General features: G+C 49.7%; 1 protein-coding gene across 1 annotated transcript; it reads left to right on the forward strand.

Moving 5' to 3' along the window:
- Window positions 1-730: 730 nt before the first annotated feature.
- Window positions 731-22,201, forward strand: MPND (MPN domain containing). Its single transcript, XM_056843964.1, has 13 exons — window positions 731-740; window positions 2,649-2,866; window positions 4,818-5,048; window positions 6,865-7,024; window positions 8,141-8,216; window positions 9,020-9,116; window positions 9,902-9,974; window positions 12,022-12,098; window positions 13,692-13,860; window positions 15,699-15,769; window positions 16,846-16,935; window positions 19,226-19,318; window positions 22,115-22,201. Exons 1-13 carry the CDS (start codon window positions 731-733, stop codon window positions 22,199-22,201), a joined length of 1,452 nt encoding a protein of 483 aa, XP_056699942.1.
- The last annotated feature ends 3,958 nt before the right edge of the window (window positions 22,202-26,159 follow it).

Genomic DNA, 26,159 nt, shown 5'->3' on the forward strand with positions numbered 1-26,159 from the left:
TAGTAGTATTCCATCATCAGCAACACATGCAGCCCTGCACTCCATCCAGAAGTGTGTGCATTTTATGTGCAATCCATGGACAGTAGACTCAAAGTAGTGCGATCCATGACCGGTAGACTAAAATTGAATCGTCGTGCTTCCTTTGTATTTAACATGTTCTCCAGGTGATCTGATCTCTATCGGCTGGAGATGTTGTAATAGCAGGAGATCTCCAGCTGTTACCTGGAGGTTGGCAACCCTAGGTGCACGTTTCCCCCATCCGAATTCTCAAAGCTCTGCATGGGGGCTCATTGTGGAGTTATGAGAAATCAGAAGGGGGGAAATGTGCATCGAAAGAGTGGCAAATCCAAGGCAAAACCTCCCCATGCACAAAAAGGCCGGGGGTTCTGCTTTTCGCCATCCGTCCTTCCTCTCTTCCCCTCCTCCTCTTTGTTTCCCTTCCCTCCTGCCTCCCTTTCTTCCCTGCTCCCCTCCCCTCGTTCCCTTTGTTTTCTCCTCCTCCTCTCTGCCCCTTCCCTTCCCTCGCTCCCTCTTGGCCCTTTGCATTTCTTCTCCTCAAATTTTGCTACTTTCTGTCTTTCTTCCTTTCTTCCTTCTCCGTTTCCTTCTCCTCCTCCTCCTCCTCCGGCGCGTCCCCTCTTTCTCCCCGCCGCCCTTCCCAAGGGCTGGAGGCGGGCGAGGAGGAAGCCCCGGCGCTGGGATGGGCGAGCCGCGGCGAGGATAAGGGGTCATGGCGGCAGGTACGGCGGATCGGGGCCCTGCGACCCCCCCCCAAGGCCAGCCCTGGGTGGGATGCATGAGCCCCCCACCCCCGTTCTCCTCCCACCCTCCGCCCGGGCTGGCCCTGCCCGATGCCCCTGCACGGAGGAGGAAGCGGGTTCGGCAAGGGAGAGAGCGCCTCTGAGCACGTGCAGACGGCTCAAGGGCGAGGAGGGCTTCCAAGTAGGGTTGCCAGCTCCGGGTTGGGAAATACCTGATTTGGGGGGTGGTGGAGCCATGAGAGGCTAGGGTTGCCAGCTCCGGATCAGCAAATGCCTGGAGATTTTTGGGGTAGGGTTGCCAACCTCCAGGTACTAGCTGGAGAGCTCCTGCTATTTCAACTGATCTCTAGCCGGTAGAGGTCAGTTCTCCTGCAGAAAAGGGCCGCCTTGGCAATTGGACTCTATGGCATTGAAGTCCCTCCCCTCCCCAAACCCCGCCTTCCTCAGGCTCCGCCCCCAAAACCTCCCGCCAGTAGCGAAGAGGGACCTGGCAACCCTATGCATGAGCCCCCACCCCACCCCTTTCTCTTTCCATCCTCCACCCACTCGCCCTGGCTGCCCTAGGCCCCTGTATGGAGGAGGAAGCAAGGGAGAGAGCGCCTCTGAGCACATGCAGACGGCTCAAGGTGCCAGGAGGGCTTCCAAGTCGGCTTGCCAGCGATGGGTTGGGAAATGCCTGGAGATTGGGGGGGTGTGTGTGTGGCGCCTGGGGAGGCTAGGGTTGCTAGCTCCAGATTGGGAAATACCTAGTGGGGAAAGGCATTTGAAATAACAGCTACTACATTAATTACAAACATTTTTGTAATATAAGGGGTACAAGAGAGCCAGCGTGGTGCAGTGGTTAAGAGTGGTGGTTTGGAGCTGTGGACTCTGATCTGGAGAACCGGGTTGGATTCCCCACTCCTCCACATGAGCGGCGGAGGCTAATCCAGTGAACTAGATTTGTTTCCCCACTCCTCCACACAAAGCCAGCTAGGTGAGCTTGGGCTAGTCACAGCTCTGTTAGAGCTCTCTCAGCCCCATCTACCTCCCAGGGTGTCTGACGTGGGGAGGGGAAGGGAAGGTGATTGCAAGCCGGTTTGTAGAGACACTGGTAGAGAAAGTTGGCAAATAAAAACCACTCTTCTTCTTCCCAGTACAGGGCCCAGGGCAGCCGCCCTGTTTGCTCCATTGCTGCAACCCAACTATAGTGTCCAGATCACGCTGGTATCGCTTTACTCTGCTCTGGTTAGACCTCACCTAGAGTACTGTGTTCAGTTTGGGGCACCACAATTTAAGAAAGACGTAGACAAGCTGGAACGTGTCCAGAGGAGGGCAACAAAGATGGCGAGGGGTCTGGAGACCAAGTCCTGTTTGGAAAGGTTGAAGGAGCTGGGTATGTTTAGCGTGGAGAGGAGAAGACTGAGAGGGGATATGATAACCATCGTCAAGGACTTGAGGGGCTGTCATATAGAGGATGGTGCTGAGTTGTTTTCTGTTGCCCAAGAAGGCCAGACCAGAACCAACAGGTTGAAATGAAATCAAAAGAGTTTCCGTCTAGACATTAGGCAGAATTTTCTAATGGTTAGAGCAGTTCCTCAGTGAAACAGGCTTCCTCAGGAGGTGGTGAGCTCTCCTTCCCTGGAGGTTTTGAAGCAGAGGCTAGATGGCCATCTGTCAGCGATGCTGATTCTGTGACCTTGGGCAGATGATGAGAGAGAGGGTATCTTGGCCGTCTTCTGGTCACTAGGGGTGTGTGTGGGGGAGGTGGTTGTGAATTACCTGCATTGTGCAAGGGGTTGGACTTGATGACCCTGGTGGTCCCTTCCAACTCTATGATTCTACATTTGGGAGCGCTCCCAGCTTATCCCCCGCCCCCAATTCATTCCCTTGCTTTCCTTTCCTCAGTTCTGGATGCGGAATCCTTCGGGGGCGAGGAATGTCTGGAAGAGGACGAGGAGGAGCTGGAGGCTGGCCTGGAAGACCCTGAGAGCGAGCCGGCGGGGAAGTTCATTCCGGGCGGACGTGGCTGCTGCATCCTGACCCGCCGTGGGATCACCTTGCGGGTGCTGCTGAAAGATGGCCTGATCGAGCCGGGAGCAGGGGTGCTCTCGATTTACTACCTGGTGAGATGACCGGGGCTTCCCTCACACCTGGCACCTTGTAATAATAGTAATAACAATAACATTTATTTGTGGCTATTATGCCAGATAAAACAGCAACTAGCCTTACAAGGAACAGATTTACAGACCAAGCAAAATTAAGACTCACCTGATTGTACATTTTCACAATTCAATTGAGGGGATACTCTAAGACAGAGGTTCCCAAAGTGGGCTGTACCACCCCCTGGGGGGCGGTGGGATAACCTCCTAGGGGGGTACTAAGAGGCAAGGGGGCAGCAGAGGGGACGCTAGAGGTGGGCCCCTTCAACTGTGTCGTTCACTCATTTACAATAGATCAAGCATGGCACCATGCTGGCAAATTGGGTGGAAACTATCAGAATTTGTTTTCCAGACTCTGAAGAGCTGGTACCGCTGGATCAAGTTCATCAGTTTCGTTGAATGAATTTCAACTGAAAAGTTTTGATTTTGAATAGATGTGCAATTAATTGTTACTGTTTCGAAATTTTATTGTTATGACCTTCTTTAGTGAGTCATGCAAACCCCTATTTTGAGTAATGCTTTTTATAGGGTAGGGGTTGCTGGGGTTGAGTTTGTGGAACCGAGGGGGCGGTGGCCCGAAATGTTTGGGAAGCCCTGCTCTAAGGTGATGTACCTTCAACAGTCACCTTGTATATTCTCTCTGGACAACTTGGGAAAGCCACCCCCCCTTGTTCATGGCTGCATGTACCCCCCCCCCCATGTGTCTGAAACACATCTCTTTCGGTTGAATAGTGCAAAATTCAATAACCCAGAGGATTTCTTAGGAAGCCTTAAGGAAGCCATTCTATCATGGCCAAACTCCACAAAGAGGGGAGAGAAATAATATTAGTCTGCCTTACAGGGTTGTTGTAAACTAGGGGTCCCCAGGCTTTTTGAGCCTCTGGGCACCTTCCAGATTCTGGCACAGAGTGGTGGGTGCAACCCCAAAATGGCTTCCGCAGGAGGCGGAGTCAACCCCAAAACGTCTGGGAACCCGAAGTTATGCGTAACTATCGTAGTAACTCTTCAGCATTTTAAGGCAGAAGCACTGTTGAACAGGATGGCTTTTAATCTGCACAGCCAATCAGAAGCTCTGTTGGGCACAAGCCCCACCTGGCCCTGCCCACTTTCTAAAAACTCTGGGCGGGCGCCAGGAAAAGTGTCGGTAGATGGCCATGGGGCCCCTGGGCACCATGTTAGGGCCCCCTGTTTTAAACAAACTTAAGTGAGAGAAGCTAGACGGGTCTAATGAGGCTGAAAGAAATTTGCTATGAATTGTAACAATATATCATCTGTGAAACGCATGAAAGTCATAGGGACTACAGACTTCATAGAATCACAGAGTTGAAAGGGACCACCAGGGTCATCTAGTCCAACCCCCTGCACAATGCAGGAAATTCCAAACTACCTCCCCCCCCACACCCCCAGTGACCCCTACTCCATGCCCAGAAGATGGCCATGATGCCCTCCCTCTCATCATCTGCCTAAGGTCATAGAATCAGCACTGCTGACGGATGGCCATCTAGCCTCTGCTTATAAACCTCCAGGAAAGGAGAGCCCACCGCCTCCCGGGGAAGCCTGTTCCACTGAGGAACCGCTCTGTTAGAAAGTTCTTCCTAATGTCTAGGCGGAAACTCTTTTGATTTCATTTCATCCGGTTGGTTCTGGTCCGACCTTCTGGGGCAACAGAAAACAACTCGGCACCTTCCTCTATATGACAGCCCTTCAGGTACTTGAAGATGATTATCATGTCCCCTCTCAGTCTTCTCCTCTTCAGGCTAAACATTCCCAGCTCCTTCAACCTTTCCTCATAGGACTTGGTCTCCAGTGCTTTTTTGTAAGCATTGCAGAAACAGTGTATAAATTCTAAATATTATTATTTTGTCCATCTGAAGAGGTGTCAGATTCCCTGTCCTTGCTCTGTGTCTCACCCCAGGGGAAGAAATTCTTGGGTGACCTGCTGACGGACGGGAAGATCGTCTGGCAGGAGACGGGCCAGGTGTTCAATTCACCGAGTGCCTGGGCGACGTACTGCAAGAAGCTGGTCAACCCGGCCAAGAAATCTGGGTGCGGCTGGGCATCTGTCAAGTACAAGGGGCAGAAGTTGGACCAGTACAAAGCCGTCTGGTTGAAGAAGTACCAGCCCAACGCCCCCCCTGCAGAGGAGGTGACCCTCTTCCTTCCTGGCTTCTCTGTTAATGGAGGAAATGAAACCCTAGTGGTTAAGAACGATGATTTGGAGCAATTGACTATGGTTTGATTCTGGTGAACCAGGCTGGTTTCCCCACTCCTCCACACGAAGCCAGCTGGGTGACCTTGGGCTAGTATCTCTCAGCCCCACCTACCTCCCAGGATGTCTGACGTGGGGAGGGGAAGGGAAGGTGATTGTAAGCCAATTTGAGTCTCCCTTAAGAAAGTTGGCATATAAAAACCAACAAAACACAAACAGAAGTGTACAATTCCCATGCTTATTACACAAAGAAGAAGAAGGGATGGTTTTTATATGCCGACTTTTTCTACCACTTAAGGGAGACTCAAACCGGCTTGCAATCACTTTCCCTTCCCCTCCCCACAACAGATACCCTGTGAGGTAGGTGGGGCTGAGAGAGCACTAAGGGAGCTGTGACTAGCCCAAGTCAGCCAGCTGGCTTCATGTGGAGGAGTATGGAAACCAATCCAGTTCACCAGATTAGCCTCTGCCGCTCATGTGGAGGAGTGGGGAATGAAACCCAGTTCTCCACATCAGACTCCTCCGTTCCAAACCACTGCTCCTAACCACTACACCATGCTGCAATCCCATCCATACTGACGCAGAAGTAAATGTCTCTTTGAAATCAGTGGATTCTTAGTTGTGTATAACTAAGCATAGTTTTACAGGAGTGGATCCTTAGTTGTGTGTAAAGTTCCCGTTAGGTTGCAGCCAATTTAGGGTGACTCCGTAGGGTTTTCAAGGCAAGAGACATTCAGAGGTGGTTTGCCATTGCCTTCCTCTGCTTAGCGACCCTTGGTAGTCTCCCATCCAAGTGCTAACCAGGGCTGACCCTGCTTAGCTTCTAACACCTGATGAGATCAGGCTAGCCTGGGCCATCCAGCTCAGAATTCTTAGGCTAGCAAATTCCAAAGACCGGTGGGCAGCATCTCCAGTTCCAGGCCCTAACCTGAAAGAACCAAAATATTTTCATAACACTGTCAGATGTACTATTAGCACATAAGAAAAGCCCTGCTGTAGGAGACTATCAAGTCCAGCCGTCTGTTCACACAGCGGCCAACCACAAACAAGACGGCTGCAGCAGCATTATCCTGCCTGCTTTCCACAGCACCTAATATAATAGGCCTGGAGAGAACAGGTATGCATCATGACTAGTATCCATTTTGACTAGTAGCCATGCATAGCCCTCTCCTCTATGAACATGTCCACTCTCCTCTGAAAGTCTTCCAAGTGGGCAGCCATCACCACATCCTCAGGCAGGGAGGAAAGCCCTGCTGGATCAGACCAAGGCCCATCAAGTCCAGCAGTCTGTTCACCCAGTGGCCAACCAGGAGCCTCTAGGAAGCCCACAAACAAGACTGCAGCAGCATTCTCCTGCCTGTCTTCCGCAGCACATAATATAACAGGCCTGCTCCTCTGATCCTGGAGAGAATAGGTATGCATCATGACTAGTATCCATTTTGACTAGTAGTCATGGATATCCCTGACCTCCATGAACACGTCCACTCTCCTCTTAATAATGAAGATCTGGGAGATCTCCTTTGGGAAGGAGCTCCAAAAATCAGGGGCTGTCGCTGTAAAATCTTGATGTTGCCAGAAACTGTGACTTTGGAAAGACACTCTGCACGTACTCAATGATAACGCTGCCCAGGTCTCCGAAGCAAATTCTGAGAGCCCTACTGGTTTTTGACGCAGGATGATTTGGGGAAGGGTGCAAGAATCAGCATGCAGATAATTGATTCTGTCTATTTCTGCGGTGTTCTACCTTGCCTAGGGCTTGGTGAGTGAAGGAGAGGAGGAGGAACTTGCTGACGATGAAGAAGAAGAAACCAAAGGGGTTAAATCCTCCGTCTCGGAGTCCATGCTGGCCAGGAAGCTGGAGGAGAAAAACCGGAAGCATCCCAGCAAAAGTCCGGCAGAATCGGTTGGAACAGGTAATGGAAAAGGGGAGGATTCACCATTGGGAGTGTTTCCCAATGCTTTGGTTTTTGTAACGTCTGCCTTGCTCTTTACAGAATTCCAGTGCTGGAAAATGATAAATAACTTTCAAAATGTGATACATTTCTGAGTAATTATGTGATAAGACCATTGTGCTGTTGGAAGCGGAGAGGGCTGTCAAGTCACAGCCAATTTATGGCAACCCCGTAGGGTTTTCAAGGCAAGAGACTTTCAGAGGTGGTTTGCCATTGCCTGCCTCTGCGTAGTGACCCCGGACTTCCTTGGTGGTCTCCCATCCAAATACTGACCAGGGCTGACCCTAGTAAGCTTCTGAGATCTGATGAGATCAAGCTAGCCTGGGCCATCCAGGTCAGAGTCGTTGTGTTTTGAGGTATCTAAAAGCATTTTGCGGCACAAGCAATGAATGTGCTGGAAACCAAATTTTTAAAAGCTTGTAGAATCAGAAAAAGGCAAAAAGAGAAGAGAATGCCTTTTTTTGTCATGTGGTAGCTAATGCCTGAGGAAAAAGCATGTACTGACCCCCAGAAAAATGTAATCTGGTGGGGAAGAACCAGCATTTTAGCGGAACGAGTTTCACAGTGTCAGGGGGAACCACCAAGAAGGCCCTGCTTTTGGTGAATACTAGTTTGGCATCCTCTTATGATAGGATCCTGAGTAGCCAGAAGATTGGTAGGTTAGTACTGGCAGCCTTTTTAAACTAACAGAGGTTTCCATGCAGTGTTCAAGGGGCTTCTTCCCTAAGAGGGCGTTGTAGTAGTCTAATCTAAAACTTTTCATGCCATGTGATCCAAAGGCTATCTCTAATTGAAGAGAAAAAAAACAACCTTTGCTTACACGTTAGGAATTTTCTTCAGGAAAATAATCTTTTGGGGAAGATCGCCCTATTTCCCAAAAGCGAGGGCGTGGGAGAGCGGGCAGACATTCTCACCAATTGATTTAGCTGTTGCAGAGGAGGGATTTGAACTCAGGTTTCCCAGATTGTCTCACCAGCTCACAATAGCGAAGACAACCGTATACAACAAACGAGAAATTTTTTATTCCTTTTTTTTTTTTGCAAGCCAATTTTCCAGCGTGTGGATTGTTTCTTCCAGATAACGGAAAGAGGCTGGAGAGCAAGAATTGTGTCCCTGTACGCTACTGCAGTCTGGGGAGTCGGGATTCGGCCAGGTATTCGTACAGATGCTGGTTTACTTCTCTCTGCCTATGTACCCGCCCAGTGAACACAGCCGATTGGTCATGTATTGCTGGCTGAGACACAAAATGTTCAGCTGGATCAGGCCAAAGGTCCATTGACCCAGGCACCCCTTTTCTCATTGTGCCCAACTAGATGGAGCCAGTATTCAGAGGAAGAGTGCTTCTGGATCTGGAGGTTCCATTTAGCAATCCTGACTCTGAGCTGCTTCTAGACCAGGGGTCCCCGCCCATTTTGAGCAAATGGGTACCTTTGCAATTCTGACACAGTGTGGTGGGCATAGCTGCAAAATGGCTGCCGCAGGAGGCGGAGCCAAACACAAAATGGCTGCCGCACTTGTGCTGTGGGGGCAGCTGCCGCCAAAGCAACGTTTTAAAAAATCTGCACAGCCAGTCAAATCCTTAATGGCCAATTAGAAGCCTTGATTGACAACAGGCCCACCTGGCCCCACCCACTTTATAAAAGTACTTGGCAGTCACCACGAAAGGTCTTGGATGGAGTTGTCGTGCCCCCAGGACACCATGTTGGGGACCCTGTTCTAGGCCATGAATTTGGGTAAGCCCCTTCTTAGAATCACTGAAGTTGATGGCCATTGCCTCATCTTGGGGCAGTGAGTTCCACAGGTGAGTTCCACAGTTTCTCACTGGTGATAACTCAATCTCTGATCTCCCATCCCCAATATCTGTCTTACCCGTTTTGTTCCTCCCCAAGTTTTGTTCCTCCCCCAACCCCTCCAGAGTTTCTAGTCCTCATGAGTCCGGGCGTTGTCTGTCTGCAGGAATCCCCACACCCTGGTAGAAGTGACGTCCTTCGCGGCCCTGAACAAATTCCAGCCGTTCAACGTCGCCATTTCCAGCAACGTCCTCCTACTCGTGGTACGTATTGGATGTAATAACAGATTTGTACAGCGCTTTTCCCTAAATGGCCGCAAAGTGGTTTCCAAAGCAGTTTGTGTTAAATAATGTGCTGCGTGACTGAAAACAAACGGAGCTGAAATGAAATTTCCCTCCAGTCCAAAATGTGTTTTTGATGTGATTTTCAAACTTTTTTAAGGCTTTCCAGCATGGATACCACTAGCTTAAAAACCTTAAATCCAGTTGGTAAAGTGACAAAGTTGGAATTGGAGCACCCAGCCCGTGTAAATTCTCCCATGCATTCTTGGGGTTGGATTCTACAGCCGGCTCCTGCTACCTCCGCCTGCAAGGGTGAAATGAGGACGCAATGGCTAAGAACTCGCCCCCACCCCCTGCACATTCTGGCCCTGCCCCCTTTAACCCCTCCATTGTCGCCACTTCCACCCCCAGCCCTCTTATAGTACAGAGGGAATACATTTCTCCACTACCCGGGTGGGAAAGGGTTAACACAGTTTCTTGGGTGGTCCTAGCAGCTCCATAGGTAATGACTCTTCTGCAAGGGGGGAGAAGGTTCCTTTTCTCGGCAAAACAAACTCATATCAGCCTTGAATAGAGGCTGTTCTGTCCGCGGGAGGGGGCGGACTGCCACTGTTAGATCCTTCTGAGCTAGAGATCTGCCAGGACCCACAAAGGGCCAGGCCAAATGATTTCGCGGGCCTGAAATGGCCCCCGGGCCTGACGTTCCCCACCCCGGCATATAAAAACCAACTCTTCTTCTTCCTCCAAAGCATTTTCCTCCCTCTTAGGATTTCCATAGCCACTTAACCAAGAGTGAGGTGGTTGGCTACCTGGGCGGCCGATGGGATATCAACAGCCAGTGTGAGTATTATGGGGTGTTTGCGTGAGACTGGGTTAAAAATGGGGCGGCCGAGTCCCAAGTTTTGCCCTTTTCAATTTGGCTGTCGAAACATTACACCTATTACAAGCAAAATGGACTCAATAAAGGAATCCCCAGCCCTCAATTTGCAAGACCTGAGCAAGGCTGTCAAAGACAGGTTTTTTGGAGGACTTTCATTCATAGGGTCGCCATGAGTCGGAAGCGACTTGACAGCACTTAACACACACACACGTTACAAGAAACTATACACTGCGGCGTCTTCCAGTGGAAGATCACCAGGAGGAGAAGTGATAAAGAGACGTTCGTTGTCAGGTGTTGTTTGGTGTAGTTCATTTGTCTGTCCTCTCTGCGGGGCTCCTCTCTCATTATGGGTAAAATAATAATAATAATAATTAAGTAATTGTTAATATTAATAGGAGAGTTACGGATGCCGTGGACTGCCAAGAAAACAAATCAGTGGGTTCTAGATCAAATCAAGCCTGAGCTGACCCTAGAAGCTAAAATGACTAAACTGAGGTTGTCGTACTTTGGTCACATTATGAGAAGACAAGAGTCACTGGAAAAGACAATCATGCTAAGAAAAGTTGAGGGCAGCAGGAAAAGAGGAAGACCCAACAAGAGATGGATGGACCCTATAAAGGAAGCCATGGCCCTCAGTTTGCAAGACCTGAGCAAGAGATAGGACATTTTGGAGGACGTTGATTCATAGGGTCGCCATGAGTCGGAAGCGACTTGACGGCACTTAAAAAAGGTTAAGGTAAAGGTCCCCTGTGCAAGCACTGGGTGACCCATGAGGTGACGTCACATCCTGACGTTTCCTAGGCAGACTTTGTTTGCGGGGTGGTTTGCCAGTGCCTTCCCCAGTCATCTTTTCTTTACCCCCAGCAAGCTGGGTGCTCATTTTACCGACCTCGGAAGGATGGAAGGCAGAGTCAGCCTTGAGCCGGCGACCTGAAACCGACTTCCGTCGGGATCGAACTCAGGTCGTGAGCAGAGCTTTTGACTGCAGTACTGCAGCTGACCACTCTGCTGATGGCACTTTACACACAAAAAAGTTATGTTATGGTTGTGATTTTTTAAAAAACTGAAATAAATAAATAATATTAAGTATTTAAATGTGAGCATTTTTCTGTGTGGGCAATTATCTGTTTGGCCATTTTTCCGTACGGGCATTTTTCTGTGTGGGCTTTTTCCCGCGTGCGTATTTTTCCGTTTGGGCTTTTTTTCTTGTGCGCATGTATGACAGTGGTTTATTTTTTCTGTGAGCAATTTTCAGATGGGCATTTTCCATGAGTTTTTTTTTCTGGTTACCGTCGAAACGTGATGTGTTTGGGAGAAGGGTATGTTTAGCTTGAAGAGGAGAAGACTGAGAGGGGATATGATAATCATCTTCAAGTACTTGAAGGGCTGTCATAGAAAGAAGGGTGTCGAGTTGTTTTCTGTTGCCCCAGGAGGTCGGACCAGAACCAACGGGTTGAAATGAAATCAAAAGAGTTTCTGTCTAGACATTAGGAAGAATTTTCTAACCGTTAGAGCGGTTCCTCAGTGGAACGGGCTTCCTCGGGAGGCGGTGAGCTCTCCTTCCCTGGAGGTTTTTAAGAAGAGGTTGGATGGCCATCCGTCAGCAATGCTGATTCTATGACCTTAAGCAGATGAGAGGGAAGGCATCTTGGCCATCTGCTTGGCATGGAGTAGGGGATCACTGGGGGTGTGGGGGGGAGGTAGTTGTGAATGTCCTGCATTGTGCAGGGGGTTGGACCAAATGACCCTGGTGGTCCCTTCCAACTCTATATAATTCTAAGGGAGGGTGAAGAGCTGAGGAGAAGGTGTGGCGGCCCGCCTTTTCGGTGGTGCGTTTGGGATCTGCCCCGGGCCATCGAAGGACGTCCGAGCATGCTGACTGTTGCCAGCCCTGCAGGGGAGACTCCTTTCTAGGGGAAATATGTGATTTGGGAATGTTAACCCAGGAAGATTGCCCCGGGAAAGTCTGGGCTGACCCTACTCTTGTTGCCCTCGTTCCGCTTGCAGTACTGACGGTGCTGAGGGCCTTCCCTTGCCGGTCGCGCCTCGGAGACGCGGAGACGGCGGCTGCCGTGGAGGAGGAGGTAAGGAGGTGAGGAGCCGGGCCCTAGCAGGGCTCGCAGGATGGGACCCCCTCATGTGGAGACTAAGGAACGGGGGTCTCCCAGACTCTGCTCTGGGGTAGGCTAGAGCAGGGGGCCCCAACTCTTTTGAGCCTGCGGGCACGCTTGGAACTTGGGCACAGCGTGATGGCTGAAGGGCCAAAGCGGCGGCCACAGGACGGCCGCCACAGGAGGCGGAGCCAGCTGCAAGATGGTTTCCGCAGCTTAACAACTTGAGAGAAGAAGAGTTGGCTTTTATATGCCAACTTTCTCTACCACTTAAGGGAGACTCAAACCGGCTGACAATCCACCTTTCCTTCCCCTGCCCACAACAGACACCCTGTGAGGCAGGTGGGGCTGAGAGAGCTCGGAGAGAACTGTGACTAGCCCAAGTTCACCCAACTAGCTTTATGTGGAGGAGTGGGGAATTGAACCGGGTTCTCCAGATCAGAGTCCACCGCTCCAAACCACCGCTCTTAACCACTACACCATGCTGGCTTAACCACTACAGCCAGCGTGGTGGTTAAGAGGGGTGGTTTGGAATGGTGGATTCTGATGGTGCCCGCTAACACCTTTCCTGGCACCCACCAAGTGTTTCTGTTTAAGGGGGGGGGGAGTGGGGCTTTTGCCCAGGAGGGCATCGAATTGGTCATTGGAGATCTGATTGGCTGTGTAGGTTTTATTAAAAAATTGCTCGAGCAGCAGCTGCCGCCACAGCACAAGGATTCTCACTGTGCGCCTGCAGGCAAACGGCATGAATGGAAGATGTTATGTTTAAACAATGTGTTAATTTTAAAAGGCAACCTGTTCATCAGAGCTTCTTCCTGAAATATTGAAGAGTTATTAGATTTCATTATAACCTCACTTTCCGACATTTTGAGGTTGGCTCCGCTTCCAGGGGCAGCCATTTTGAGGTTGGCTCCACCTCTAGGGGCAGCCATTTTGCAGTCGGCTCCACCTCCAGGGGCAGCCATTTTGTGGTTGGCTCTACCTCCAGGGGCAGCCATTTTGAGGTTGGCTCCGCTTCCAGGGGCAGCCATTTTGCGGTTGGCTCCACTTCCAGGGGCAGCCATTTTGAGGTTTGGTCTGCTCACAGGGGCAGCCATTTTGAGGTTGACCGCTTCCAGGGGCGGCCATTTTGAGGTTGGCTCTGCCTCCAGGGGCAGCCATTTTGAGGTTGGCTCTGCCTCCAGGGGCAGCCATTTTGAGGTTGGCTCTGCCTCCAGGGGCAGCCATTTTGCAGTTGGCTCCTCCACCTCCAGGGGCAGCCATTTTGCGGTTGGCTCCGCTTCCAGGGGCAGCCATTTTGCGGTTGGCTCCGCTTCCAGGGGCAGCCATTTTGAAGTTAGCTCCGCTTCCAGGAGTGGCCATTTTGAGGTGGCGCCCACCACCCTTCATCAGATTTCCAAAGGTGTTGCCTGGCATAAAAAGGTCAGGGACCCCTGACTGAGACTGTGCCGTCCCTGCAGCGAGGGCGGGCTTACATTGCTGCAGTCAGCACAGGAAGGCTAATTAAAAGGGACTTTTTTTTTGTCCAGTTAAGACAAAGTAAGGTTTTTCTTCTCCCCTCTGCAGATCTGCCAAAACCTCTTTATGCGCGGGCTCTCCCTGGTAGGGTGGTTCCACAGTCACCCCTTCAGCCACGCTCTGCCGTCTCTCCAGGACATAGACACTCAAATGGATTATCAGCTCAGGTTGCAAGGAACCAACAACAGTTTCCAACCCTGCCTGGCTCTCATTTGTGGTAAGCAGGAAACGCTTTGGGGGATTTTTTCCCCTCCGACCACAATGAGGACTAGAAACCTTGACAGTGGGGCTTCCGATTTCTCTTGTGTGCTACCAGCTCCAGCTGCAGGGAACAGCTTCCAAAAGCCCTGGTTAGATCTGTGGTTAGATCAGGGGTCCCCAGCGTGTTGCCCACAGGTAGGGTTGCCAACCTCCAGGTGGTAGCAGGAGATCTTCTGCTATTACAACTCATCTCCAGACTACATACACTTGCCAACTTCCAGGTAGTAGCTGGAGATCTCCTGCTATTACAGCTGATCTCCAGCCGATAGAGATCGGTTCCCCTGGAGAAAATGCCGCTTTGGCAATTGGACTCTATGGCATTGAAGCCCCTCCCCACTCCAAGCCCCGCCCTCCTCAGACTCCACCCCAAAATCTCCAGGTATTTCCCAACCCGGAGCTGGCAACCCTATGGGGGACCCCTGGGTTAGATCAACTTATTTTGGGTGCTGTTATAGGGCAGCAAATCAATATTTATTTAGTGAGCCTCTTGTAGCAGCCTGAATAGCCCAGCTCAGCCTGAGCTCTTCAGCACTTGGATGCTAAGCAGGGGCAGCCATGGTTACTACTTGGATGGGAGACCACCGGGGGAGACAGGGTTTGCTACGCAGAGGAAGGCCATGGCAAAACCACCTCTGCTCATCTCTTGCCTGGAACACCCTGCAAATGAGGTCGCCATAAGTCAATTGAAAATTAACGGCACATTCTTTTTAAAAAAAATCATCCCTCCCCAACATTACAAATACTAACATTTAACATAAAAACATAGTGCGACCATTACATTATATTGGAGCTTACTTGAGATTATACTCCACTTATTAAATTCTTTGGCTTCTCCATATCATCTATATCATCATTATATTTGATTTGCTGTTCTTAAATGTTTGTAATTTTGTCTTCTGTTTCTTAGCTATATAATTAAAAAACATATTCCATTTTTCAATAAATTCAGAAGTTGGCCTATTATGTATTAATGATGTTAATTTTGCCATAACTGCATATTCATTTAATTTAAAGGTAAAGGTCCCCTGTGCAAGCACCGGGTCATTCCTGACCCATGGGGTGACGTCACATCCCGACGTTTACTAGACAGACTTTGTTTACGGGGTGGTTTGCCAGTACCTTCCCCAGTCGTCTACGCTTTACCCCCAGCAAGCTGGGTCCTCATTTTACCGACCTTGGAAGGATGGAAGGCTGAGTCAACCTTGAGCTGGCTACCTGAAACCGACTTCCGTTTGGATCGAACTCAGGTCGTGAGCAGAGCTTGGACTGCAGTACTGCAGCTTACCCCTCTGCGCCACAGGACTCCTCATTATGTATTAATGCTGTTCATTTTGCCATACCTGCATATTCGTTTAATTTACCTTTCCTTTATCCCTTGGAAGCTCTTTGATCCGTTTATCTTGAGCAGCATAGTTTTAAATCTGTTATTTGGGGGGATATATAAAATAAATTTTGCCACTTCCAGTGTAGCCTTGGGGTCCCTATTACTTAATGAAAGGGGCATTGTATCAGATAGACTTGTCTGTTAAAAGAGGAGAAATATGTCGTAATCTAAGATCCTCATAGAAACAACATTTCAAGAGCACATCAGCTAGTGAGTCAATGGAGCCAGAAGAGCATGAACAAGCCCCTTCAGAGTATGGTAGGTTCAAAAATCTACCTTGCATAACCATAGAGGGGTTAGCATAACTGCATATTCATTTAATTAGTTTATCCACTTAATGGCACATTCTTCTTTTTCTTGGAACTGAAGGCAGATTGCTTATCAGCATTCTCGTATTTTCCCCTTTTCAGGTCCTTACTACCCTGGCAACCAAGGCATGGAGTCAAAGATCTCGCCCTTCTGGGTCATGCCCCCTCCAGAGGTGGGTTTGCGACCTGTGTAACATACTTTTTGGGAGATGGGGGGCAGAAATAGTGAGAAATTGGGGCCTGCGGCTGGGGCAATAGGGGATATTTTTAAAACATACAGGCGTGAGAATTGTCTTGATGGGTCAGACCACAATCCATCCATCTGGTCTCTCAGACTTCATTAGGGTTGCCAACCTCCAGGTATTAGGTGGAGATCTCCTGCTATTACAACTGCTCTCCAGCCGATAGAGATCAGTTCACCTGGAGAAAATGGCCGCTTTGGCCATTGGACGCTAAGGCATTGAAGTCCCTTTTTTTAAAATAAATTATTATTATTATTTTTAATAACATAAAACAAAACATACAAATAAAAAGAAAATACAAAAGAGCACTTGCTTAACAATTGATACTACTTATAATAAAAAATTACAAAATTCATAGTGCCCTGAAAAACCACCACCCACCCTGAAATAGTGTCCCATCACCACACTGGACTTCCGGAGAAGTGTTATGACAGTTTTTTTTTAAAAAAAATATAATAAAATCATTATAAAAAACCATTATAAAAAACCATTAATCAATTATCTACAACTCATTAACTAAATTAATAAAATTCATTTTCGCCAGTTTGTCCCAATATGTGACGGCCTTTGACCATGCTTTTTTAAAATCTTCCATGTCCTTTCCATGTAAGGACTCTGTTAATTTGGCCATTCGCATATACATCCAAGAAGTCCCTTTTTTGATATCTTACCAATTTTAAACTTTGCTGCCCGTTTGTTTGACCGCATGAGCTCGAGGGCTCTTTATTTTCACCCAAGATGACTGTTTTAATTTTTAAGCAGTCTGCCATTGGGTCTTTGGAAACTTGTTGAGTAGGCTGTAATGATGCTAGCCGTACCATTCCTCTCCCTCAGTGTCCGCTTCTTGGGGGTACACTGCCTCTGAGCCTGGAAGCTCCACTAATCAAAACCCAGAGCAGGGACATTTTTAAATTAGCTGCACAAGCCATGTAGTTCTGTGCCACTAGGGGGGGCTGTGCACCATTCATTACTCAAGCTTCTATCTGGGTCTGTTTTCTCTTCTCCAGCAAAGACCTTATGATTATGGGATCCCCATGGAAGTGGAAGTCACTTACATCCAGGATGGCTTTCTGACCAACGACGTTCTTCATGAGATGGTATTCCTTTGGCTTTCGTCTAGCCCAGTGGTCAGCAAACTCATTAGTCAACAGAGCCAAATATCAACAGTACAACGATTGAGATTTCTTTTGAGAGCCAAATTTCTCCGTGTTTGGGGGGGAGGGCGGCAGTGGGCTTTTGCACAACAGCTGCAAGGGGCGGAGAGCAAATGGCTGCACCACAGCTATCCACTACAGCCTTTTCCCCGCCGTCCATTGGCACGTGGATGGGCGCGGTGTGACCCCTCCTCCGACTCTCAAGGCGCGCCCGACGATCTTATGCGTTTCAGACGGTTCCGTTTGGAGAATCGGCAGCCCTCCCTAAATGCAACGCAAGACAGGGATCAGCGACCACCATCGCTTCCAGCCCGTTACCTTTCTCGGGTCACCGGGCTCCCCCTCACCCGCCATCGCCACAGTGTTTGGATCGAGATCCGAGCCGCTAGGCTTAGCCCCAGAAGCTGATTCTGGGCCACTGGGGCTCCACCCTAGGACCCACGCAGGGCTGGTATGGAGGGAAATGCCTCTGCGGGCACACAAAGTGCATTTGCCGCCGCCACCCCACCGGCCAGCAGGGCAGGGGGCGAAAGAGCGCCGGGCCGAAGCCCGCAGAGGCCTGGCCCACATCCGAAGCTGGGCTGGGGGCAGCCCTGGGCAGGCCCACCCAGCGCCCTGCGCCCCACCGGCCTCTCCCCGCCCGCACCGCAATCCCCAGGAAGGCGGGCGGGGGGTCTGCGAAGCCCCGTCCAGCCCAGCCCGCCTCTCTCCCCCTCCTCACCCGCTCGCCCGCCTGCCGGCGGAGACCTACTACAGTAGCAGTAGCCCAGCACCTGCCCCATCGCATTAGCCAGCCTCCGCCAGGTCCATGCGGGTGCTGGACAGCCCGGTTGCTGCGCTTTGGCTGCTTGACCCCCCACCCCTCCGGCTCATGGCCCCGGCCACATCGCGCCCAGGCGGCAGGGGCGGCAGCTGGCGGGCAGACAAAGCTGGCAGTGGGGATGCTGCAGACAAACGGGGCGGGGAGGGAGGGATGGACGGGGGTGGGGCCCAGGAGAGGCCGGGATCCCGCTGGCCTGTGCAGGGAGAGAGAGGCCCCCCCAGGCTGGAGAGGAGAGCGCAGGCTGGGGCAGCCCGGCCGGCACGCTCGCCTGCCACCCGCGCCCACGTGGCCCCCGCCTTTCCCCACAAAGCCCCGCCCGCGCGGCCCGCCGCCTGCACTGAGCTGGGGCGGCAAGGGGCCCCGGGCCTCGGCCCCCCTGAGGGGACGTGGCTGAGAAAACCCCCATGGGGCTCGGAGGCCAGCCGCTCCAGGGATTCTGCGCGGGGAGCCCGGGGCCGGCCGCCTGCCCCAGTTGGGGTAGAGCTCCGCAAGTGACAACCAGCGAGCGGGAAGCCGAGGCGCGCAGTTTTGTCGCAGAGCTGCACTCAAGGGGCAAAAGAGCCGCATGCGGCTCGCGAGCCACGGTTTGCCGACCACTGGTCTAGCCCGTAGCGCGCATAAGCATTTTTCGGCATTACTACTAATTTCAACGTATGTAGAAAAGCAAATAAGTCCAGAAGCACCTTAAAGACTAACAAAATTTCTGGCAGGGTATGAGCTTTCATGAGCCAGAGCTCACTTCTTCGGATACAACTAGAACTCGAGTCCCATCTGTTCTTAAGTAGAGACGAGTGTCTTAGGAACACAAGGGCAATGTAAATATCAAAAGCAAGTAAATGACATTAGCAGGCGTCATTGGATCGGGTGTGATATGCAGAGGGGTCGTAGGCGTGAAGAAATTAGAATTGGTAATGAGACTAAGAGCCCCGTGGCGCAGAGTGGTAAGCTGCAGGACTGCAGTCCAAGCTCTGCTCACGACCTGAGTTCGATCCCAATGGAAGTTGGTTTCAGGTAGCTGGCTCAAGGTCGACTCAGCCTTCCATCCTTCCGAGGTCGGTGAAATGGGTACCCAGCTTGCTGGGGGCAAAGGGAAGATGACTGGAGAAGGCACTGGCAAACCACCCAGTAAACAAAGTCTGCCTAGGAAACATCGGGATATGAGGTCACCCCATGGGTCAGGAATGACCCGGTGCTTGCACAGGGGACCTTTACCCTTAACAAGACAGGAATCCCAGATCTCTGTTCAGCCCAGGAGAATGCATATTCTTGAGTTTCATTATTATTTGTAATTCAACGTATGTGTCCTTTAACTGCATGACATGATCTACCACAGAGAGCAGATTGGGTCCAGTAGGAACCCGTCTTTCCCATATCCCGGCGCTTGATGGTCTCGCCTTTTGCCTTCTTTAGATGCTGCTGGTGGAATTTTACAAAGGAGCCCCTGATCTGGTGAAGTTTCAAGAGACGTGGGGCCCGGAACAGACATATCTGGATAAGCTAAAGGTAAGGCAGGCAAGAGAGCCAGCGTGGTGTAGCGGTTAAGGTATCGGACTAGGATCTGGGCAACCCAGGTTCAAATCCCTACCCTGCCGTGGAAACTTGGCTGAGCGACCTCGGGCCAGTCACACACTCTCAGCCTCGACCCTGGCTAGTATTTTGAACGGGAGACCTCCAAGGAATACCAGGGTCGTGACGCGGAGGCAGGCAATGGCAAGCCACCTCTGAACATCTCTTGCCTTGAAAACCCTACGGGGTTGCCATAAGTCAGCTGTGATTTGACAGAGGGGGGAAAAAGACAGGCAAAGGCTGGGATGGAAATGACTTGGCCATGCTCAGTTTTGACCCTGCTATTCCTGAGAACATATTTTGCACCAGTTCACACAATCAAACCAGAGATGGAACTCTACCAGCAACATCTGCAAGAATCGCACATCTGCCTCCGCCCTTCTTGAGAGCCAGCATGGTGTAGTGGTTAAGAGTGGTGGTTTGGAGCGGCGGAGTCTGATCTGGAGAACCTGGTTCGATTCCCCATTCCTCCACATGAGCGGCGGAGGCTAATCTGGCGAACTGGATTGGTTTCCCCACTTCTACACACGAAGCCAGCTGTCTGACCTTGGGCTAGTCACCGCTCCCTTAGTGCTCTCTCAACCCCACCTACCTCGCAGGGTGTCTGTTGTGGGGAGAGGAAGGGAAGGAGATTGTAAGCCGGTTTGATTCTTCCTTAAGTGGTAGAGAAAGTTGGCATATAAGAACCAACTCCTCTTCTTCTTCTTCCTCCTCCTCCTTGTGCTTGCCACTCTCAGCCAATAGAATTGCATCATGCAAACAAGTTGCATTGGAAAGGGCTGTTGATTGGGTCCCTTTCCCCTGATATCACAGCAGCCTTACTAAATGCAGCTGGACAAGGGAGGGTTTCCGCTGGCAGATATCCGGTACTTACTGGATTAGATTTACACCCCACCCTCCTCAGCACAGCCAGGCTCAGGGCAGCTTCCAACATAAGAAATATAACATACAGTGCTTATCAACGTTAAAACATACAAATAAGAACTTTAAAACTATACCCATCTGAAAACACAGGTGGCGGCTCACTCCATAACTAGCTCCTATAACTAGACATAAGAACCTAAGAAAGGCCATGTTGGATCAGACCAAGGTCCATCAGCAGTCTGTTCACACAGGGGCCAACCAGGTGCCATCCGTTGATGGACCGCAGACTTGGCTTTCTTTAATCACAGCTCTGTCAGAGGTTGTGGGTCAAAACCAATTGGCATATTATCTCCCAGTCACCCAATTTGTGGAGATTTTTCTGGAGCTCTTCATGGTCCTCTTCGGTTTTATGAGTAACCTTTTATAATTAAAGAGCCAAAACCCTGTCAGAATTCAGAGAAAGTGATCAAAAGGCAGAGCCCTTCTGAACAGCTGAAAATGTACGACTTAACGTGGCTGATAAATTGTTAATAATCCATCAAGGTTCTGCACACAGTCCAAAAGCAGGTGTTTGCAAGTCTTTCATTAGGTAGCAGCACGCACAAGATCTCACAATAAGTCATAAATACACTCAGGGACACCCTGTCCAATTATGTTTACGCACTGGCACAAATTTGTCCTTGGTTTGCAGTTAGATTCCTGGCAACCATTGCCTCTGTCATTTCCCTCTCTTTAAACCAGGGGTGGGGAACGTCAGGCCCGGGGGCATATAAGGCCCACAAAATCATTTGGTCTGGCCCTTCGTGGGTCCTGCCAGATCTCTAGCTCAGAAAGATCTAAGACTGGCGATCCACCCCCTTCTGTGGACAGGAATAGCCTCTAGTCAAGGTGGATGTGAGTTTCTTTTGCCGAGAAAAGGAACCTTTTTTTCCCCTTGCAGAAAAGTCATTAGCTATGGAGCTGCTAGGATCGGCCAAGAAACGGTGTTAACCCTTTCCCGCCTGAGCTGTGGAGAAGCGTATTCCCTCTGTACTACAAGAGGGCTGGGGGCGGAAGTGGCGACAATGGAGGGGTTAAAGGGGGCAGGGCCAGAATGCGCAGCCCGCGCATGATGTTATAAATATCCAAATGGCCCTGGGCAGAAAAAAGGTTCTCCACCCCTGCTTTAAACCGTCAAAATCATTTCCTGCCATTTCCCCTCACGTACTGGTTATTCAAGCACCCCGCCAAATATACTTGAAGGTAAAGATTTGATTTTCTTTTCTAAGAGCCGTATCTGGTTCCTTCCTGAGCTACACCTGAGTAGAGCCGTAGGCTGCAGACCCTTGGGACTTTTCCGCACGCTGGACTTACCCTTTTCTTGTCAGTCGATCCATAAGGTCCATCAAGTCCAGCAGTCTGTTCACACAGTGGCCAACCAGGTGCCTCCAGGAAGCCCACAAACAAAGCAACTGCAGCAGCATTGTCCTGCCTGCGTTCCACAGCACCTAATATAATAGGTCTCCTCTTCTGATCCTGGAGATAATAGGGATGCATCATGACTAGTATCCCTTTTGACTAGTAGCCATGGATAGCCCTCTCCTCCAGGAACGTGCCCACTCCCCTCTTAAAGCCTTCCGAGTTGGTGAATTTCTTATTTCCTGTAACCCGGTGGGTTGAGGAACTTACAACCTTACCAACATTTGGAAACATGGCATACAGACGACAACTGTGCATGGACATGTTTTAAGATATTTAGAAGCTATCATAGAGGTTTCTATGTAGACTCGTCACCATTTTTAAAGTTCTGTTTGGGGTTGCTAAAATCATTTTTAAAAACCTAACTTGGGTGGTCAGCCAACTTTATAAAAATGCTCTGTCTCGCGGCAGGCCTCCTTAGCTGCCCGCATGCCCAAGGATCAAGGATTTGGACACGTCCTGGACCAGGTCTACAGCCTCCTCAAGAACAGCAGCTGAAGCAGCAGAAGAAGAGGAACTCAAGGAATTCTTGTTTGCACAGCTGAGGCCCAGGCCTGGGTGCCTGCCCGTGAACCACAGACACGTCGTAGGAATGGCTGCTTTCTTTGTGGGTGTTTTTTTTTTTCTAAGAGGAAGATTTTCGCAACTCCCAAAGGCCACCCAAGGGACCTAGACAGCCGTGCACTGCCCTTTCAAGATCAATTTTTTTGGGGAGAGAAAAAAACTCTTTTGCTTTAACGCCATGGGTTTTGGCACATCCCCAATCGCGACCCGAATCATTTCTGACCAAGGGAGCTTTGAGTCTCGAAAAGCTCAAGCTCCAAAAATCTTATTCGTCTCTTAAGGCGCTGCCGGACTCGAATCTCGCTGCCCGGCTGCAGACCAACATGGCTGCCCTCGGAAACGACCCTCATAAGCACAGCAGCGCACCCATTTTGCAGCGGGGTAGCCGAGGCCGAGGTCCAAAAGGTTTGGCCGTGATAGAGGCTGGACTCACGCTCCGCTCATCTCGCACCAATGAAACCGTTTGTTCGAGAAGTGTTCTCCACGGAGTTGAATGGATATTTACATCTCCTTCAAGCTGATTCCTATCAAACCCCGCGGAGTAAACTGGTTGAATGTCGTATCCAGTCTTTAGGAATCTCTCTTTCTGATCTATAAGAGCACGGGTCATCGGCAGCTCTTCCATCTTGAGCTGCTTGCAAAAACTGGATTCTGGAAGTACTACAGTAAGAGCACGTAGGGTGCGCTCACCTCTATACCTAGGTCTAAACTTGCCACAATCCCTCCCAATGTACTTTGATTTTCTGATAACCCCACGATACAGACGATTATTTATGTTGGCTCGACTGAACGCCATGCCATCAGGGGAGTTAATAGGTCGTTTAAATAGGGTACTGTGCTGTGAGAGAGTCTGCCAATGTGGTTCTGGACAAATAGACAGTCTCCAGCATTCCTTGTTTAGCTGTGACTTGCTCAACGAGGCGAGAGACAGATGGATAAAGCCTTTTATTCAGGAATCTGGATAATCTGAGGGTTCTTTTAGCAGGGGAGGATTGTAATACTACCTTGGCAGTCGCCAGATTTATTTCCCAGTCAGTTAAGATTAAAAAATACTAATTTCCTTATGGGTTATTTAGATATTTAAGAGCCCTGTGGCGCAGAGTGGTAAGCTGCAGTACTGCAGTCAAAAGCTCTGCTCACGACCTGAGTTTGATCCCGATGGAAGTCGGTTTCAGGTAGCTCAAGGTCGACTCAGCCTTCCATCCTTCCGAGGTCGGTGAAATGAGGACCCAGCTTGCTGGGGGTAAAGGGAAGATGACTGGGGAAGGCACTGGCAAACCACTCCGCAAACAAAGTCTGTCTAGGAAACGTAGGGATGTGATGTCACCCCATGGGTCAGGGGACCTTTACCTTTTTTATTTAGATAGTTCCTCTTTTTTCCCTTCCCCCCCTTTTATTTTGGTCTCTGTGACATTGTTCAGGGTTCAATTGGCCATATGAACAGTATCATTAAAGTATGTTTGAGAAGTAAAAAAATCTCTCGTTCACAGCCTGGCTTGGAAACATCGAACAGCAGGTAGATCTGTGGGGGGAACTCAAACAGCGATCCTGTTGGGGGGCAGAGTTGTCGGTGGCGTGAATAGGCAAGGGGGAGTCGAACGGTTTTCTGCAGCGTTATTTCTAGAAGTAGGTTTTGATTAAACAGGCATCGAGGCTGAAATAATACTGGCTTACTTATTGGGGAGTAACGCATGAGGAACACACGAAAAATGGTGGTGGGGGCGAAGAGAGAATGAAGGTTCCATTTTGAACTAATTCTATCATACCTCCACCCTTCGTACCACAGCTAACAGCCTGCAGCGATAATTCTAGGCAATATAAAACCTAGAGTGCCTGCTGCATCTCTGCATGATAATACTGCTGTGCAGTGAATGATGCAAAACCCTTTGCGGGAAGACGGAATAAGCTGCCCCTTCCTATATGGTCCATTTCTGCGTACGCTGTTTGTTTAGGATTGCTTTCCATCCATGCAGGGAGCCTGGCCCAGATCAGGGACTCAGGCAGAGAGACAGGGTGGGACTCCTCTGCACACAGTTAAGCCTTCCTCTTACACAATGACATTGAAATTTTCCAGGCAAGGTGATGTGTTTCACAAGTCTGAAATCCAGGGACCTGGAGGGGTCACAGAGAGGGTCTTCCCCAGGGGCCAGGACCTCCCTCCCCCAGTGTACAGCTGGAGTTCATCTGATATTTGCTCCTGGCTTTGGCAGTTCTGCAATGGCCAAGAGATGGGATGATGCTTTCCCCCATGTCCCCTTCCTCTGAACTGACAACAAAGAGGCAGCAAGAAAAAAAATAACCTTAAGATTCATCACAATAAAGTCACATTCGTGTTAATTTCTTGTGTGTCCAAAGCACTTTGTGTTATTCTGTAATTCCTTACAAAAAAGGTTGCAAGGTCGACAAAGGTGATCCTCCTGCTGCTGCAGTTAAGACATATTAGACATACCTAAGTGGAAAGAGAATGACTTGTGGTAGAGATCCGAACCAGGTATGTCAATCATAATGCTACAGCAGCTACTAATGTTGCCCCATTAAGGATCTTTGCTCCTGCACACTTTCCAGGAGCGTTATTCCATAGCACTGACCCACAAAGGAGGAAGCCTACTGCGTCTCTGCATGTCACTGCTGTGTTTCCACCATCTTCCAATTGCCTTTGCCAGCGGTCAGTCATTTTGCCCCCCCTTTTTTTGCATTGTCGCAACTCAGAATTACCAACTAGCAGAGGCAGCTGCTGGTATGTCTGCATGAGTCTTCAGCAATTTGAGGCACGCTGGGGACAGCAACTCATGAAGAAAGCAGGTTCCTCTGAAAAGGAACAGTGCTTACTTTATAACAGACTCAGAACATTTTTCTAGATGCTTTTTCTCTGAAATAACATCTTTGCGGTTTTGCAGCATGTTCAAATGAAGACTGGCTTCTTCCCTTGTAGAATTATTTCAAAAGATACTCCAAACGCTTTCTAACATGTAATACTTTTTTTTAATTTCAAGGATACAAGTTTTTTTTCCTTTTTATTCCAAAAGAAAAAAAGGGGGGGGGGAGGACACCCATAAACAAGAGGGGGAAAACATTTCAATACATTGCCCAGACTAAGAAAAAAAAATCAATTTCTCTCCGATGGACCAGATGCCAAAAGTTACATCCTGGTGTGACATTGCCACCGGTTAGAGAAGGTATGTACAAAGCTCCCCCCACCAACAGTTCCCCCCCCCCGTGGTACTGGTAAGTGTGAAAATGGGGGGGGGGGGCTTGCTCGAGAATTGCTTACAAATGCAAAAGAGTTGAATCCTCCAGCAAACCCCCCCCCCCATAAACAGGACAGGACCTGCCAACAAAGTATTTTTAAGTGAGTTTTTTTTTAAGGGGGGGACATGGCTATTACAGCCACACAACACCTTAGGGTCATGTGCGGGAGTGGAGAGTGAAGGAAACAGAACACAAATACCACCAAGATACATGAACGTGGCCTTGGGGGGAGGGGGGGTTAGATACAGTTTTGAAAGCAAGAAAGAGTTTTCATTTTGTTTTACAGCAGCACTTGCGGGAAAAAGGCAAAAAAAAAAAAAAAGAATTGCTTCTCCCCCACCAGGGTTGGACAAGACAAAAAAAATACAATGAAATATTATTTTTAGATATATATATATTGTATATAAATATTGCTGGTATCTCAATACTGGAGTAACAGGTGTGGCGGGGGTGGGGGATTCCATTAGGAAAGAAAAGAATCGGGAGAAGGTGGATATGTCAGATATCTACTGTGGAAGGTCAAGAAAAAGAAATAAGCCTTACAATTCTATGCCCTCCCCACCCACCCCTTTTATAAAACGTCAGGCCTCCACATTAAAAAGCTGGATAGAAAAACAGTATTTCTCCCCCCCCCCCAAAAAAA

Source organism: Euleptes europaea, chromosome 2 (assembly GCF_029931775.1).
Source record: "Euleptes europaea isolate rEulEur1 chromosome 2, rEulEur1.hap1, whole genome shotgun sequence".
In the NCBI taxonomy this organism is placed as follows: Eukaryota; Metazoa; Chordata; class Lepidosauria; order Squamata; family Sphaerodactylidae; genus Euleptes; species Euleptes europaea.